The 17,501-nt window shown below is 46.1% G+C and overlaps 1 protein-coding gene across 1 annotated transcript in view; it reads left to right on the top strand.

Annotated features, from left to right (window-relative positions):
• LOC141261614 (3'-5' RNA helicase YTHDC2-like) overlaps positions 1 to 17,501 on the top strand; it is a 121,138-nt gene that overhangs the window by 96,868 nt on the left and 6,769 nt on the right. Inside the window, exon 28 of the mRNA XM_073676228.1 lies at positions 6,396 to 6,509. Coding sequence (XP_073532329.1) covers positions 6,396 to 6,509 — 114 coding nt within the window. The remainder of the gene's footprint in view (positions 1 to 6,395; positions 6,510 to 17,501) is intronic.

Genomic DNA, 17,501 nt, shown 5'->3' with positions numbered 1-17,501 from the left:
AAGCCTATAGCAAGTATATAAAGATGCTTATTAGGTTATTATAGCCACATATGAAAAATGCTCCCACTTTTCCTGATGAAGCTGTAACCTACAGCGATATGTGTGGGGTGTCTAGGCTACATGAGCCATGGGTCTTCATGGGTGACATGTTTTCTGTTGCTTAGCATATTTTGATTAGCATAGGGCACCTTATCTAGCACTAGGCAATTTAGCTATTGCAGCTTTGGCTAGGAATAGTCTGAGATTTATTACATATTGCACTTTATAGTATATTTCAATCTTTCTGTAGCTCATCTCCAGTATGCCTGCCTTGTTTTCACTGGTGTGGGGCATAGCATATCATTTCTTTATACTTTAGGATTATTGGGGTATTATATTGTGTCCTCTATATGCATTATGCATGGCTTACACTAATTCTATGTACCATTGCTAGCAATATTTATAAAAGATGGTGTATTATTATGCTGTTATGTCTACCTTTTGGAATGTCACCTTGGTCCATGTTTGCACCTAAATATGTGCGGTTCAGGTTGTTCCATATGTTTTTATACTTGTACACCAATAAAAGTTGTTTTTATTTAGGTGTGTGCATCATTAGAGTATTTCTTTTTTTCCTCCCTCATCCAGACTATGATAAGAGCTCTGAAGCCAGTCTCATTGTGAGTCTACCATCGCACTTGGAGGGGTTATTTTCGCTGATGTGAGTCTACCAGCACTTCGACAATGTCTTTTTCCTTGCCAGCGCTGCTCTCCTTACAGTCCAGATTGGAGGCAGCGCTGGCACTTAACCCCCTCAATGGTCACGTGCCTGCCCTGGCTATTCTTTTTCAGAAAGATTTGCTATCTAAACCCCAAGTTAACACTTTTCTCCAGGGGGGGTGGCGCATGTTAGCTAACCCAATCGGACTCCCCTAGATCCTTGGGATCTGAATCTTGTTTTGGAGGCTCTTCAGTCTCCGCCTTTTGAGCCTATCAGTGAAATCGCTACACTTTTTCTTTCGTATAAGGTAGCTTTCCTTACAGCCATCATTTCTATTAGGAGGGTGTCGGAGCTTGCAGCTTGGTCTTGTCACGCTCCTTTCCTTATTCTTCATCAGGATAGGGTAGTGTTAAAGCCAGTTCCATCTTTTCTCTTGAAGGTAGTCTCGGGCTTCCACCTTAATGAACACATTGTTATACTTTCCTTTTGTCTTGCACCATCTCATCCTATTGAGGCAATTGAGCTCAGTAATTATTGACAAACCGCTGAATCTCATTTTCTTAGACTCCCTTGTAACAGGGGTGGTGCCACAGGATTGGAGGATAGCTGATGTGGTACCGATATTTAAGAAAGGTAAGAAGGTGGATCCAGGTAATTACCGTCCAGTAAGTCTGACATCGGTAGTGTTCAAAGTTTTTGAGGGCATCATAAGAGATGACCTGCAGAGTTATATTGCAGAGAATAATATAATGATAATCAGAACGGATTCATGAAAAATAGGTCTTGTCTAACCATCATTCTGGGTTTCTATGAGGAGGTAAGTGAAAATCTGGATGTTGGTAATGCAGCGGATATGATTTATCTGGACTTTGCAAAGGCATTTGATACTGTACCACATAGCAGCCTTATACTGAAGCTACAGAAGCAAGGACTTGGGGGAACTATATGTAGAAAGGTAAGGAATTGGCTAAATGATCGGAAACAAAGAGTCGTCATAAATGGTACATTCTCTAAATGGGATATAGTCAGCAGTGGGGATCGCAGGGATCTGTGCTAGGACCGATTCTTTTTAACCTCTTTATTAATGACCTTGGGGATGGAATTGAGAGTAAAGTGTCAGTCTTTGCTGACGACACCAAACTATGTAGGATGTTAAAGTATGATCTTGACATCACGATATTGCAGAACGATCTGGATAAGATGTCTGAATGGGCAAACACTTGGCAGATGAGGTTTAATGTAGAGTAATGCACCTAGGACGGAGTAATCCTATTGCTGCATATACATTAAATGGGAGTATATTTGGGACTACAGAACAGCAGAAGGACTTGGGTATTCTGGTTACAAGTAAGCCGAGTAGCAGTACTCAATGTCAAGCAGTAGCCGCAAAAGCAAACAAGATTTTATGATGTATAAGATAAGATAAGATATACTTTATGTATAAAAAGAGAGATAAAATCCTGCGATCCCAACGTACTGTTACCCCTTTATAAATCAGTGGTGAGGCCACATCTGGAATATGGGATCCAGTTTTGGGCTCCACATTTTGAAAAGGATATTCAGAAGTTAGAGGCAGTACAAAGGCGACAACTAGATTATTATACGGGATGGAAGGCCTCTCATAATAAGAGGTTGAAAAAGTTGGGCTCATTTAGCTTAGAAAAAAAGACGCCTCAGAGGAGATCTCATTTACATGTATAAATATATTTGTGGTCAGTACAAAGTAGTGGCACATGACTTATTCCTTCCAAAGACCATACTAAGAACCAGGGGGCACTCATTACGGGTGAAAGAAAGGCGATTCCGATACCTAAACAGGAAAGGGTTCTTTACAGTAAGTCTATGTGCCCACGATGCAGAAATGAAGCAGAAAATTTCTGCAGCATTTCTGCATCTCCCTGGCAGAAAAAACGCATGCAGATTGTGCATGCGTTTTTCCTGCATAATACATGCGGATTCACATGCGTACCCACATGCGTTAACGCATGTGTTTCCGCATGCGGACTGACAAGCACTTTCCAGGCGATAGCATCACTTGGAAAGTGCTTGACAACTAGGTCACACTGTATAAATCCATGCAAAAGGCATGGATTTATAAAGTGTCACCGTAAAAATAAAAAAATAAAGCTATACTTACCTCCGATGCCGCCGCGTGAGCTGTCGCGCTCGTCCTGGCTTCTTCCGGGTTGCCGGCACATCGCGAGACAGCCTGCGGTCACATAACCGCGACGTCATCTCAGTTCCTGGAAGGAGAAGCGCTGCAGGGGCCGCCGGACAGGTGAATATAACTTTATTTATTATTTTATTCTTTTTTTACAGGTACAATGGTACCCAGGTCTGGATGAGAGTCTTCTCTCCTCCAGAACTGGGTACCATCCGCACATAGAGACGCATAAAATCCGCTTGTACAAATGTACAGACACGGATTCTATGCGTCTCAATGCAAGTCAATGGCGGCAATCCCGCTGCGCTTCCGCAAAATTAATGAACATGCTGCGGATTTATTTGCGCTGCAGAAACGCTTCGGAAAAATCCGCAGCATGTGCATTGACATTGCGGAATGCCATTGGGGACCATGGGGTGCGGATTACCATGCGTTTTTGATGCGTTTCCACTGCGGAAATTCCGCAGCATAAACGCATGAAAAACGCATCGTGTGCACGCAGCCTCAGAGTAGTTGGACTGTGGAATGCCGACCGAAAGAGGTAGTAATGGCCGACACTATAACAGCTTTCAAAAAAGGGCTGGATGATTTCCTCACTCCACATAACATTGTGGGTTATAGTTAAATTAGTGGCAAAATGTACGATTGGTGGAGGAAGGTTGAACTTGATGGACCAAGGTCTTTATTCAACCTATGTAACTATTGAGAAGGCTCTGCACATTTTGGACGTTGTTAGATCCGTAAGATATTATTTATCGGCCACTGCCTCATTCAGGCTTTCTGATTTCTTGTTTATTATACTAGAGGGCCCTTGTAGGGGTCAGGCCGCTTCTAAAGCAACCATTGCCCACTGCATCAATACAGCTATTATCCAGGCTCCTAGGACTAAGGTCAGGGTGGCTCCATTGAGGATTAAGGCGCACTCTACACGACTGGTGTGAGTTTCCAGGGTGGATCGTCATCAGGCATCAGCTTTTCCGCTCTGTAAAGCAGCTACTTGAGCATCGGTGCATACATTTTCTAAGTTTTACAGGGTGCACACTTTTGCCTCGGCACATGCAAGTCTTGATAGGAAGATACTGCATACGGCAGTAGCCCAGACTTCTGCTATAGTTGTGGCGGAAGACTAGGTGGTAACAGTATGATATTTCATTCTTTGCCACCCTAGGAACAGCTTTAGGACGTCCCGTGGTTCTGTGTCCCCCAAAGAGACGAACAAGAAAATCTGTTTCTCATAGTTTTCATTAGGGGACACAGCTCCTTCCTTTGGTTGCTCGGTTGGAAATGCAGTTATGTTTCTTCTTACCTTTTTTCTTTTCCTCTCCTACTGCTTCCTCACAAAACTGAGGAAGCCATACTCCAGCAGGCAGGGTATAGTCTGCTAGGAAGGAGCCAATTTTATTTAAATGCAATAATAGTGTCAGCCTCCAGGTGGCAGAAGACTATCCCATGGTTCCATGTTCCCCAATGAAGACTAGGAGAAACAGATTTTTAGGTGAGTATCAAAAGACCTTTTTTCACGTCTCTATATTTTTGTACTAAACCTAGACATGGGAGATGAACTTAACTTATTTGCAGGTATATTAGGGGGCAATCGGTTACTTGATATTACCCCTTTGGAAGCCATCTTAAAATGGTGATACACTTGGAGTAACACTTCCACCCATACTGGTATTTGAATGCATATAAAATTATCTTTACGACCAGATACTAATTACATACCCTCAAGATATCTTACTCCTGGAGAACCCCTTTAAAAATGTTAGGACTGACAAGATAGGAAATGGCAAACCGAAATAAAAACAAAACTCATAATGGTATAAATTATATGCATTTATACAAATGTCAAAAATATTGTTGTAGCCTTTCATTGGGTCTTTTTAAGCATTTTATACAGTGGGGAAAATAAGTATTTGATACACTGCCGATTTTGCAAGTTTTCCCACCTACAAGCAATGGAGATGTCTGTAATTTTTATCATAGGTACACTTCACTTGTGAGAGACACATCGTATGATTTTTACATAATTAATTTGCAGTTTATTGCATGAAATAAGTATTTGATATAATAGAAAAGCAGAACTTAATATTTGGTACAGAAACCTTTGTTTGCAATTACAGAGATCAGACATTTTCTATAGTTCTTGACCAAGTTTGCACGCACTGCAGCAGGGATTTTGGCCCACTCCTCCATACAGATCTTCTCCAGATCTTTCAGGTTTTGGGGTTGTCACTGGGCAACCTTGAGTTTCAGTTCCCTCCAAAGATTTTCTTATTGGGTTCAGGTCTGGAGACTGGCTATGCCACTCCAGGACATTGAAATGTTTCTTAAGGAGCCACTCCTTACTTGCTCTGGCTGTGTGTTTTGGGTCATAGTCATGCTGGAAGACCCAGCTGTGACCTACCTTCAATGCTCTTACTGAGGGAAGGAGGTTGTTGGCCAAAATCTTGTGAAACATGATCCAATCCATCCACCCTTCAGTACGGTGCAATCGTCCTGTCCCCTTTGCAGAAAAGCACCCCCAAAGTATGATGTTTCCATCACCATGCTTCATTGTTGGGATGGTGTTCTTGAGGTTTTACTCATCCTTCTTCTTCCTCCAAATACGAGTGGAGTTGATACCAAAAGTTCAATTTCTGTCTCATCTGCCTACATGACCTTCTCCCATGCCTCCTCTGGATCATCCAGATGGTCATTGTCAAACTTCAAATGGGCCTGGACATGTGCTGGCTTGAGCAGGGGGACCTTGCTTGCCCTGCAGGATCATCCTTACCCCACGAGGCGAGATCTTGCATGGAGCCCCAGATCGAAGATGATTGACAGTCATCTTGTGTTTTTTCCATTTTCTAATAATTGTGCCAACAGTTGTTGCCTTCTCACCAAGCTGCTGCCTATTGTCTTGTCGTCCATCTCAGCCTTGTGCAGGTCTACAATTTTGTCCCTACTGTCCTTAGACAGCTCTTTGGTCTTGGCACTGGTGGAGAGGTTGAAGTGTGATTGATTGTGTGTTTACAGGTGTCTTTTATGCTGGTAACGAGTTCAAACAAGTACAATTAATACAGGTAATGAGTGCGGAGTAGGAGAGCTTCTTAAAGAAAAACTAACAGGTTTGTGAAAGCCAGAATTCTTGTTGATTGGTAGGTGATCAAATACTTAATTCATGCAATGAAGTGCAATTTAATAATTTCAAAATCATGTAATGTGATTTTCTGGTTTTTATTTTTAGATTATGACTTTCACAGGTGAAGTATGCCTACGATAAAAATTACAGTCCTCTCCATTCTTTGTAAATGGGAAAACTTGCAAAAGCGGCAGTGTATCAAATACTTATTTTCTCCACGGTGTATATAACATAATATGGATCATCCACTTACAAATCCAGCTGTAGTGTAGTTCTCTTCTGTTTTTCACAAACCACTGATTTCAGGGATTGTGACTTGTTTTGTCCTCTCTGTGATAAGGACATCTTAGATGTCTGTGACACCTTCTCTTCCATCTCTTGTGCAAGTTTCATTTTATTCATATTTTTAGGAACTGGAGCCTCAGGTTGGAGAACAGCTGCTGCTTCAGTGGGACAGAGTTCTGCTGGGTAATCGAAGTGTGTGTCACAGATGGGATCCGAGTCTCATGTGCCATTTTATTTTAGTAAGTATGTTCCCATAATGTGCCACTTGTTGACCACCAGGTTCAGATGCTTATGGTTTATGATTATTGATGTTTAGGCGGCACACGGACACACCTCTCTTGGCTAAGCTCCACCCGTTTTTTAAAACACGGGCATAGCTGGCAGAGACTGATTTCACATTGCGCCAAAAATTTGTAACATTTTCAGCAGTTTTATGCCATAAAACTGTTTAATGAATTGGAGCCATTTAATAGTATAAAAATCATCAAACTATAAAAAAAAAAGCTGGTATTAAACCCTTTTCCGATATATTCTTCTAAGGGGATATGTCACCAGTAGGGAGAAAAATGATATTTAGAGAGCCTTTCCCCAAATTTTCCATCATGAACTGGACACACAATGTAATAATTGTTGCAAAAAGGAATAAAAAGTCCCAGTGGGTGTTGTCCGAGTTTTTACTAAGGCCGTGTATTGTTTTTTTTTTTCTGTTTGGTATGATGTTGACCAATCATAATCAGGGAGCAACAATCAAAAGAAAAAAAGAACATGTCCCTTTAATAGCATAGAGCAGGTTTCTTAGTGGGTGAGATGTATGACAGAGTCAGTGTCGGATGAGGGCCAGTGCAGCTGTGTTTAGCTGTGTCACAGTGAAAACGCCCTCAATGAATAATACTGTCTGATAACTTTCAGGCAGTATTAATTGAGAGCGTTTCACTGTGACACAGCTAAACACAGCTGAACTGGCCCTAATCCCATATTGACTCAGTGAAAACTCTGACAACACCCACTCGGACATAACTTTTTTTTTAACCTCATTAGGTGCCATATACTTTGCGAATATCTCCGCAATGGAGAGGCGAAATGTACAAAGTGCACCCCAAAATTCAGGGGAGCTCAACCTCTACTTTTTGCATACAGTGAAAGCCTTTGAGTGGATTACTCAGACTCTAGTCAGCCTTTCTTCCCTAAAGATTTTTCTGCTGTCATTTAGTAAGAACTGTTATTGTATAATTCCAGTAGATATGAAGGACGCATATGATATTATACCTTAAGGGCTGCCGGAAATGTAACATTTTTGCCTGGTTGATACATTCCCCAGAGTAATGATTTGAGTCTACAGATACGTTTTTCAAATGAAGTGCACATAGAGGGCATTCTGATCATGTGAGGGACATTAAGAATAAACCGTGCAGCTCCTACTGAATAAGAGCTGAACTGCAGTACCCAAGAACAGACACTACACAGTGTTTGGCGCTGAGCTCTTTCTACTTTACTCTGTCTCCTCATTGGGGGACACATGTGTTATGATCTGCTACAAGCGCTAAGAAAAGGCAGGAGATCTGTCCCTACAATAGAACTAAGGTAGATCCCTACGATGTAATGGGGAACCTGATCCTGTGATCAGACCCGCTAAAGTCCTCGGCTAGTCTGAACGAAGACCTATAGATGTGAGGGAGGGTTCCCTACAAAAACTAGGGACTGGGAGAAAGATGGACACCTCCTAGCAGAAATTGTAGCAGTAAAAAGACAAACAAACAACATAGAACATAGAGGTCCAAAGACCTAGCTAAACTGACTGAGAAAGGTAACAAAGCACCTGGCAGTATTTAAACCTAGCAGGATTAAATAGGCAAAAAAGGTCATGTGACCAGCAAAATAGAAAAAACCTAACAGGAGAGTTCTAACAGTACCCCCTCTTCTATGAGGATCCTCCGGATCCCCTAGGCCCAGGCTTATCAGGAAACCTCTTGTGAAACGCTCTGACAAGTCTGGAAGCAGAAACATCATCCGCCCTCACCCATGAGTTATCCTCGGGACCGAAACCCTTCCAAACGACGAGATACTGCAAACTCCCTCTATACCGTCTAGAATTAAGGATGCGGGAAATTTCATATTCCCCGTCCTCCACTACCGGAGGAACAGTGGCAGTGGCGTCTCTATCTGATACATCAGCTTTTTTCAATAGAGAAATATGAAACACCGGATTAATCTTCCAGGAGGTGGGAACCTCCAACCTAACAGCAGATTGGTTAACTACCTGAAGCACCTTAAAGGGCCCTACAAACTTGGGACCCAATTTTTTAGAAGGAATCCTCAATCGCAGATTCTTAGAGGACAACCAAACCATGTCACCAATAGCAAACGAAACCTCTTGCCGTTTCCTATCAAAGTACCTCTTAGATTTTTTGTTAGCCTCCTGAAGATTACCACGCACATCCGTCCAAACTCTCTCCAAATCACCGGAAAAACTCTCCTCCTCAGGCACAGCCGATACCAATTTGGAGAATGACCCAAAAGACGGATGTCTCCCAGAACAACAAAAAAAAGGCGAACACCCAGCAGAAGAGGATGTATGGTTGTTAAGAGCAAATTCAGCAAGCGGCAGAAACTCAGACCACCCCTCTTGATTGTCTGCCACAAAACAACGCAAGAACTGCTCAACATCCTGGTTCTTCCTTTCTGTGTGGCCATTAGACTCAGGATGATATCCAGATGAAAATGACAAATGAACTCCCAACCTGTCACAAAAGGCACGCCAAAAACGAGCCACGAACTGAGGTCCCCTATCCGAAACAATGTCAGTAGGAACACCATGGAGTCTGACAATTTCCTTGACAAAGGCCTTAGCGAGTGTCTTAGCGCAGGGCAGTTTGATGAAGGGAACCAAGTGACACATCTTGCTAAAACGGTCCACAACCACCCAGATGACCGTGAAACCCTCAGAGGGGGGAAGGTCAATAATAAAGTCCATAGCCAGATGTGTCCAAGGTGCACTAAGAACCTCCAGAGGGCAAAGCAACCCCGCAGCAGGAATATGTGAAGACTTAGTTCTAGCACACAGTACATTGACGCACCCACTTAATGACTTCCTTCTGCCATCCAGGCCACCAAAAACTGCGACCCACAAGTCTCTTGGTCTCAGAAATTCCTGGATGACCTGCCAACCGAGACTCATGACACTCAACAAACAAATCTCTCCTAAAGGTCCTAGGCACAAACAACCTCCCATGGGGAGTGCTAGATGGGGCATTCTCCTGTGCTTTAAGAATCTCATCTTCCAAAACGGAGTCCAATGCAGCAATCACAACACCTTCTTGTAAAATGCTCTCCTCCTCCTCAGCACCGACCATGGGAGAAAAGCTACGAGACAAAGCATCAGCTTTAACATTCTTGGTACCCGGGATGTAAGTAACGGAAAAATTAAACCGCGAAAAAAAAAGTGCCCACCTAGCCTGACGGGCATTCAAGCGCTTGGCAGCATCAAGATAGATTAGATTTTTATGATCAGTGAAAACCTGAATGGGAAATTCAGCACCTTCCAAGAGATGACGCCAGTGTTCAAATGCGAGTTTAATAGCCAGCAATTGCCGATTACCAATATCGTAATTAAGTTCAGTCTCAGAAAATTTTTTTGAAAAAAAGGCACAGGGATGTACTCCATCCTTGTTTTCCTGAGACAATACCGCACCGACCCCCACAGAAGAAGCATCAACCTCAACCAAAAACGGCTTAGTCACATCAGGCTGCATAAGGATGGAGGCAGAGCTGAACCTCTCCTTTAGAAACACAAAAGCTTCAATGGCCTCAGTAGTCCACTGAACCGTATTAGCACCTTTCCTGGTGAGATCGGTCAGTGGTTTAACGATAATAGAAATTTTTTTAATGAATTTTCTGTAATAATTGGCGAAACCCAAAAACCTCTGTATCGATTTCAAACCAATAGGCCTAGGCCATTCCTGCACAGCTTGAACTTTCACCGGGTCCATCTCAAAGCCCTCGCTGGAGATAATGTAGCCCAAAAAACGAATTCTCTGTACAGCGAACTCACATTTCTCTAGCTTAGCAAAAAGCGAATTGTCAATTAATAACTGTAATACCTCACGTACGCTCCGCCAATGAGACTCCAGATCAGGCGAATAAATCAAAATGTCATCCAAATACACAACCACATTTTTACCGATCAAAGGTCTAAGGATGTCATTAATAAGATTCTGAAAAAATGCTGGTGCATTGGTAAGACCAAAAGGCATAACCAGATTCTCAAAATGACCCACAGGAGTGTTAAAAGCAGTCTTCCATTCATCACCCTCCTTCATGCGCAACAAATTGTATGCCCCCCGGAGATCAATTTTAGAGAACCACTTGGCCCCCACTAACTGGTTAAACAAATCAGGAATCAATGGCAGTGGGTAGGGATTGCGTACAGTAATTTTATTAATCTTGCGAAAGTCCAGACAAGGACGTAAACCGCCGTCCTTTTTTTTTTAACAAAAAAAAATCCAACAGCCACAGGTGACTTAGAGCAGAGGTCCCCAACCGCCGGTCCGCGGACCAGGACCGGGCCGTTGGGGTTTTTCAGCCGGTCCGCGGGGAGAGGGGGCCCCTCCAGCCTCCAGCAGGGCCGCCATCAGGGCATGACTGCCCTAACTCCAGTATGGGGCCCGGCCGGTAGGAGCCCCCTCGGAGCCCCCCTCTTGTGCGTCTCTCTCCTCATGGGGCCCCCGGCCCCATGCTAAGCGCTGGGTCCGGGACATCTTAGCGCTGCGCTGCTGCGGCAGCACCTTCATGATTCCCCTGACTTCCGGTCATGTGACGGCGCCGTCACATGGCCGGAAGTCAGGAGAACCTGGTGTCAGCGATTTGGACGAGCGCCAGGATTCTGCAGGGATCGCATGGGGGTAAGTATAACAAGTTTTATTTTTTTTTAAATACAATTAACTAGGAGTGGGGGGAATGGGAGATGCACATGGGGGGAGGGGAGAGATGAGAGATGCACATGGGGGAGGGGAGAGATGAGAGATCCACATGGGGGGGAGGGGAGAGATGAGAGATGCACATGGGGGAGGGGAGAGATGAGAGATCCACATGGGGGGGAGGGGAGAGATGCACATGGGGGAGGGGAGAGATGAGAGATCCACATGGGGGGGAGGGGAGAGATGAGAGATGCACATGGGGGAAGGGGAGAGATGAGAGATGCACATGGGAGGGAGGGGAGAGATGAGAGATGCACGGGGGGGTGAGAGATGCACGGGGGGGTGAGAGATGCACGGGGGGTGGATGAGAGATGCACGGGGGGTGGATGAGAGATGCACGGGGGGGGATGAGAGATGCACGGGGGGGATGAGAGATGCACGGGGGGTGGATGAGAGATGCACGGGGGGTGGATGAGAGATGCACGGGGGGGATGAGAGATGCACGGGGGGTGGATGAGAGATGCACGGGGGGGTGAGAGATGCACGGGGGGGATGAGAGATGCACGGAGGGGATGAGAGATGCACGGGGGGTGGATGAGAGATGCACGGGGGGTGGATGAGAGATGCACGGAGGGGGATGAGAGATGCACGGGGGTGAGCTGCACATGGGGGGGTGAGAGATGCACATGGGGGGGTTATGTTTACATAACTTTGTTGCCTTATGAAGGGCGGGGGGGGCTCCCAAAAATTTCTTGCACAGGGGCCCACTACAGTCTGTGTCCGCCCCTGGGATGAAGTAAATGCAGCTGAACAGCAGCTGTCAGGACAGCTGCCCTGTCCTGCTGCAGGGCGTGATGGGGCCTCAGTGATGCGGCTCCTGGCACAGCACATTATGTGGGGCTCCTGGCGGGGACCTGGTCTACACTATATGATAAGTATGCACTAAACTCCAAATCCCTCCATTACCCCGCCCCCATATGACCAAAGCCCCGCCCACCCCACCCCCTCCTTGCTGGGCCATGGAAAAATGATCTTGCTTCAAGCCGGTCCCTGGTGCAAAAAAGGTTGGGGACCACTGACTTAGAGGGTCTGATATGACCGGCGGCCAAGCTCATCTGTATGTATTCCTCCAAAGCCTTTCTCTCAGGAATAGTAAGATTAAATAAACGACTTTTAGGAAGTCACTCCAGGGACAAATTCAATGGTACAATCATAGTCTCTATGGGGAGGCAAAATTTGCGACTCCTCCTCAGAAAAAACTTTCCAAAAATCCTGAATAGGTACAGGTATTTCCCCTTTATCCACAGCAGCAATGCGCCCGTTACAACACTTGTCATAACACTTAGGGCTCCAGGACTTAATTTCATTGGTAGACCAATCCAGTACAGGATTGTGCAATTTTAACCAGGGTAACCCCAAAACTACTGGAGAAGGCAAATTATTTAATACCACCAAATCCAAATTTTCTTGGTGAATACCATTAATAGTGAGGGGAAATTCATAAACCTTGTGAGTAACACATTTCATGGGAGAGCCATCGATAGAAACCACGGCAATAGGGGATGACAAAGGTTTGGGTTTTAATTTAAATTTTTTTCCAAGAATCCCATCAATCACATTCAGAGTAGAACCACAATCCACAAATACCTGAAATTCAATGAATTCTTCCTGAGCTGCAGTAGTAGCAGAAAGAAATACACCCTTAGTGTTTAAACAGGCTATACGGGCGTAACTGACCTTTTTTTTTTCTTTGTTCATACGAAGCACACAGTTCTTAATGAAATGGTCAGATTTGCCGCAATAAAAGCACAAACCTTCAGAAAACCTGCGGTCTTTTTCCTGAGAGCGGGGTGACATCGCCCCAATCTCCATCGGCTCTCCAATGTCAGTACAGACCCTCTCAAGACTCGGAGCTGACATGGCAGAGAATTTACTCTCATTAACCCTTGTACGCAGTCTCCTGTCCACCCGTATAGCTAATTGCATTGTCTCCTGCAAGTTTCCAGGTGTAGGATAAGCAATCAGCAGATCCTTAACCCTTTCACCTAGCCCAGCAAGAAACAAACTTTTCAAAGCTGAATCGTTCCACCCCACCTGATCAGACCACCGACGGAAGTGAGTACAATAATTTTCCACATTACCTGATCCCTGCCTCAAACGTCTTAATTCAGACTCAGCAGATGAGACACGATCAGGAACATCATACAACAACCCCAAAGCAGAAAAAAAACTATCCACTGATCTAAAGCACGGATCACTAGGTTGGAGAGAAAAGGCCTATCCCTGAGGTTCTTTGCGCAAAAGTGACATTATGAACCCTATGCGCTGTGATTCATCACCAGAGGATCTGGGTCTCAAACGAAAATAAAATAAACAAGCATTTTTAAAGGAAAAAAAATCTTGTTGTTCACCAAAAAATAAATCAGGCAAACGTACCTTTGGCTCCACAAAATGCGCTACAGAACAGCTACTCACGTGTTGTTGGAGCTCGGCCAACTCCAGAGAGAGTCCCTGCAGGCGTTGAGCCAAATCCTGAACCGACACCATGATGGAAACTGGAGGTCTTTCCTTAGAGATATTTTTTGGCTGGACTTACTGTTATGATCTGCTACAAGCACTAAGGAAAGACAGGAGATCTGTCCCTACAATAGAACTAAGCTAGATCCCTACGATGTAACAGGGAACCTGATCCTGCAATCAGACCCGCTAAAGTCCTCGGCTAGTCTGAACGAAGACCTATAGATGTGAGGGAGGGATCACTACAAGAACTAGGGACTGGGAGAAAGATGGACACCTCCTAGCAGAAATTGTAGCAGTAAAAAGACAAACAAACAACATAGAACATAGAGGTCCAAAGACCTAGCTAAACTGACTGAGAAAGATAACAAAGCACCTGGCTAGCTTAAGAGTAGAAATTACAATGAAGTCCAGCATGGCCAGAAGGGCGGAGCAGGATTAAATAGGCAAAAAAGGTCATGTGACCAGTAAAATAGAAAAAACCTAACAGGAGAGTTCTAACAACAGGACCTTGGGTGTTATGATGCTGTCCACTAGGAGGCGACACTAGTCTTAATCTGAAAAAGATTAACAGTGGCTCCTCCTCTGCAGTATACACCCCCTGACGGCGTCAGCCATGTTCAGTTTTTGCTTAGTGTCGCAAGGAGGCACACCCAAAGATTTTTACTCCATTTTTTTCCGATTTTTTTTCTTTTTCCACGGAGTACAGATGAAGATAAGTGGGTCTCTGGCGAGACCCCCGGCATGGCTCCTTCCTCTGCCCCCTTCTACGGGTGCACAGTTGAAGTCGAGACGTCTCCTTACCATGTCGCTCCTTCCCCAGCCCCTCGGGTGTTGGTTCGAAGTTGAGAACCCCCCTCCTTCCCCAATTCCTTTTGGTCTTGGGTTGAGGTTGAGGTGAGGATTACAGCCTCCTGACGGTGACAGCAGTACCCTCCCTAATCCCCCTCTGGGGGTATTAGGTTGAGACACCGCAGGTAGCACTTGTGCAGACAACAATATACAGCTCCCAGTAGCTGTCGCTCTGCACCAACATCCAGGAATCCCAGCTCTGCTGCAGATTTCTGATGGGGCCAGGGGGACAGTGCAGGCGGAAGGGCACACAGAGACACAGGCTGCTTACAGCTCTGTCTCTCTGCCGGCACCAGCGCTACGGTGCCTCAGGGGAACCCTTTAAGGGCTCTCCCTTATCATAATATTCCCACCGCCTTCCCTGCCATTAAAACTGGGAGGGTCCAGTTCAGATCCGGCACCCCCCCCCCCCCAGACTACCACGCCGGCCTGGAACCCTTTTGGGCATACATTCTAAATTTAGACCGCGGCTCCGGCCTAGCCAAAGCCGCCGCCCACTCTCCGCCCCCCCGGCCCATCCCCCCGGATGACTAATATGACACTACACAGTGTCATAGAAGGGGCGGAGATGAACTGAAAGGGTGCACTTTCTAGCATACTGCCGCCCTTTTCAGCGCTCCGCCCACCTTCTTCTCTGCACTCCAGCGGCCATTAACCAAGGAAGAAGAGTTAACTTCAGCTGACGGTCGCCAGCTTGTCTCCGGGGGGCACAGGATCTTGGACTACATCAGGCACACTAAGGTGGGATCAGATCACAGCTAGAGTCTCGCACTCGGCTGTGAAATCTATAAGCTTCTCTGCATTGCTGGCCCCCTCTGCATAGCCACCCCTGGATACTATGCCGGGCTCAAAGTCAAAGAGAACCAGGCAGGATTGCTATTATGCACTCTGTACAGCCTGCAGTAATACTCTCCCTAGTGGCAGCACTTATCCACATTGTCAGGACTGCATGCAGACTGCTGTGCCAGAGCCCCATGAAGCACTTTCCAATACTTAGGTGCCTAATACCACACCGGAATGGGTTACTCAGATGTCGCAATCTATGACGCAGTCTATAGATATCCTCACAACCACATTGCTTCAGGCTCTGCAGACTCATACCACGGTTATGAACACTACTCAAAGGGAGAGTTCCACTCAGGGACATGATGGCACGGGCACATCCACGTCTAGATGAGGACGCAAGCGGACCCACAGGTCACGTTCGTATGCGTCATCCCATACCACACGGTCGTCCCCTTCCAGTGTGAGACACTGTACTCCCAGCTCATCTAGACCGTCCCCTGACAGGGACAGATAACGCCGATCCCCACAGCCATCCCTGACCAGAGAAGGCCTCCGCTCCAGTTCTCCCAGCTGGAGACGCCTTAGCGATACACAGGATTCGGAAGACATCTGTGATTCCGACTCAGACAAGGAAACCGAAGGGTCCCTGATCCCTATTCCCCCTGGCAATACAGTGCTAGTTGATGATTTAATCTCATCTATCCATCGGGTGCTTGACATCTCCGATCCACCCCTGGAGACACCAGGACATAAGATTTCCTTTGAAGGAGTCCTGAAACCGCCTAAGGTCTTCTTTGACCACGCAGAGTTTAATGCGATCCTTAAAAACCAGTTCTCACAACCTGAGAAAAAGTTTACTAATCGCAAATATCTGGAGGCGCGGTACCCCTTTCCACAGGAGGTCACCAAACAGTGGACAGATCCACCTGAGGTGGATCCCCCAGTCTCCAGACTAGCAGCACAGACACTCCTTTCACTGCCAGATAGCTCAACCCTCAGGGACACAGCAGACCGGCAGGTAGAACGCATGGCTCGTTCAATTTTCGAGGCCGCAGGGGCCTCCCTGGCTCCCGCGTTCGCCTCAGTTTGGACTGCCAAGGCTATCATGGCCTGGGCCCAAAATTTACAAACTGGCCTACACAGATCTACCCCTGAACTGTTGGACCAAGCGGCCCAAATAGCAGTCGTGGCAGATTACATGCTCCATGCAGCTCTGGATTCTGCAAGGGGTGCAGCCAGGATTATTTCAAACGCCATCACGATTCGGCGTATCCTCTGGCTGCGGGAATGGAAAGCAGATGCAGCTTCAAAGAAGTCCCTCACTCACCTCCCGTACCTCAGTGGTAGGCTTTTCGGTGAACAGTTGGATACAATGATATCCACCGCCACCGGGGGTAAAAGTACCTCTCTCCCCCAACTGAAGCCCAAACACACTTACAAAAAGCGCAATCAAGCACGTTACCGATCCTTTCGGAACTCTTCCTGCTGGTCCGTCTCGCGACCAGCACAGAATAGCAGCCGCGCTCCACGCAGGGACAACTCGAGATCGACGCAAAAGTCCGACTAGACCTGGCAATCAAAGGCAGGCCAGTCAAAATTTAAAGGAGGAAAGTCTCGCACTCCCTCCTCATCATGACTCACGAACTCTGGAAGAAGTCACCATGGACATCCTGCACTCCAGAGGCATAATAGTAGTTCCATATCTGGACGATCTCCTCATCAAGACTCCCACCTTCATGGACTGCGAAATCAGGGTCTCGATCACAATCGACATTCTGAGTCGTTTGGGCTGGTTAGTCAACTTAGAAAAGTCATCACCAACCCCGAGTCAGTCTCTGACCTTTTTGGGAATGTTATTCAACACCCTCAAGGGTCTAGTACTCCTCCCCGAGGACAAAACACTGTCTCTCCGTTTAGAATCCGCACCCTACTTCGCAAACCCCCTCGGTCTCTCCGGTTTGCCATGAGAGTCCTCGGCAGGATGGTGGCGGCAATAGAAGCGGTCCCATTTGCCCAGCTTCATCTCAGGCCTCTCCAGCTAGTCATCCTCAAGTCATGGGACAGGAATCCTTTTTCTCTCGACAGGAAGTTTCAGTTGACGTCGTCAAGCCAACCTCACTAACAAAGGGGAAATCCTTTCTCACGAGTTAATGGAAAGTTCTG

The sequence above is a fragment of the Phyllobates terribilis genome, unplaced genomic scaffold, assembly GCF_046119375.1.
Source record: "Phyllobates terribilis strain yellow unplaced genomic scaffold, ASM4611937v1 Scaffold_1__5_contigs__length_1240528914, whole genome shotgun sequence".
Classification (NCBI taxonomy): Eukaryota; Metazoa; Chordata; class Amphibia; order Anura; family Dendrobatidae; genus Phyllobates; species Phyllobates terribilis.
The sequence above is the reverse complement of the archived record's forward strand: the minus strand, read 5'-3'. Positions and strand labels throughout refer to the sequence as shown.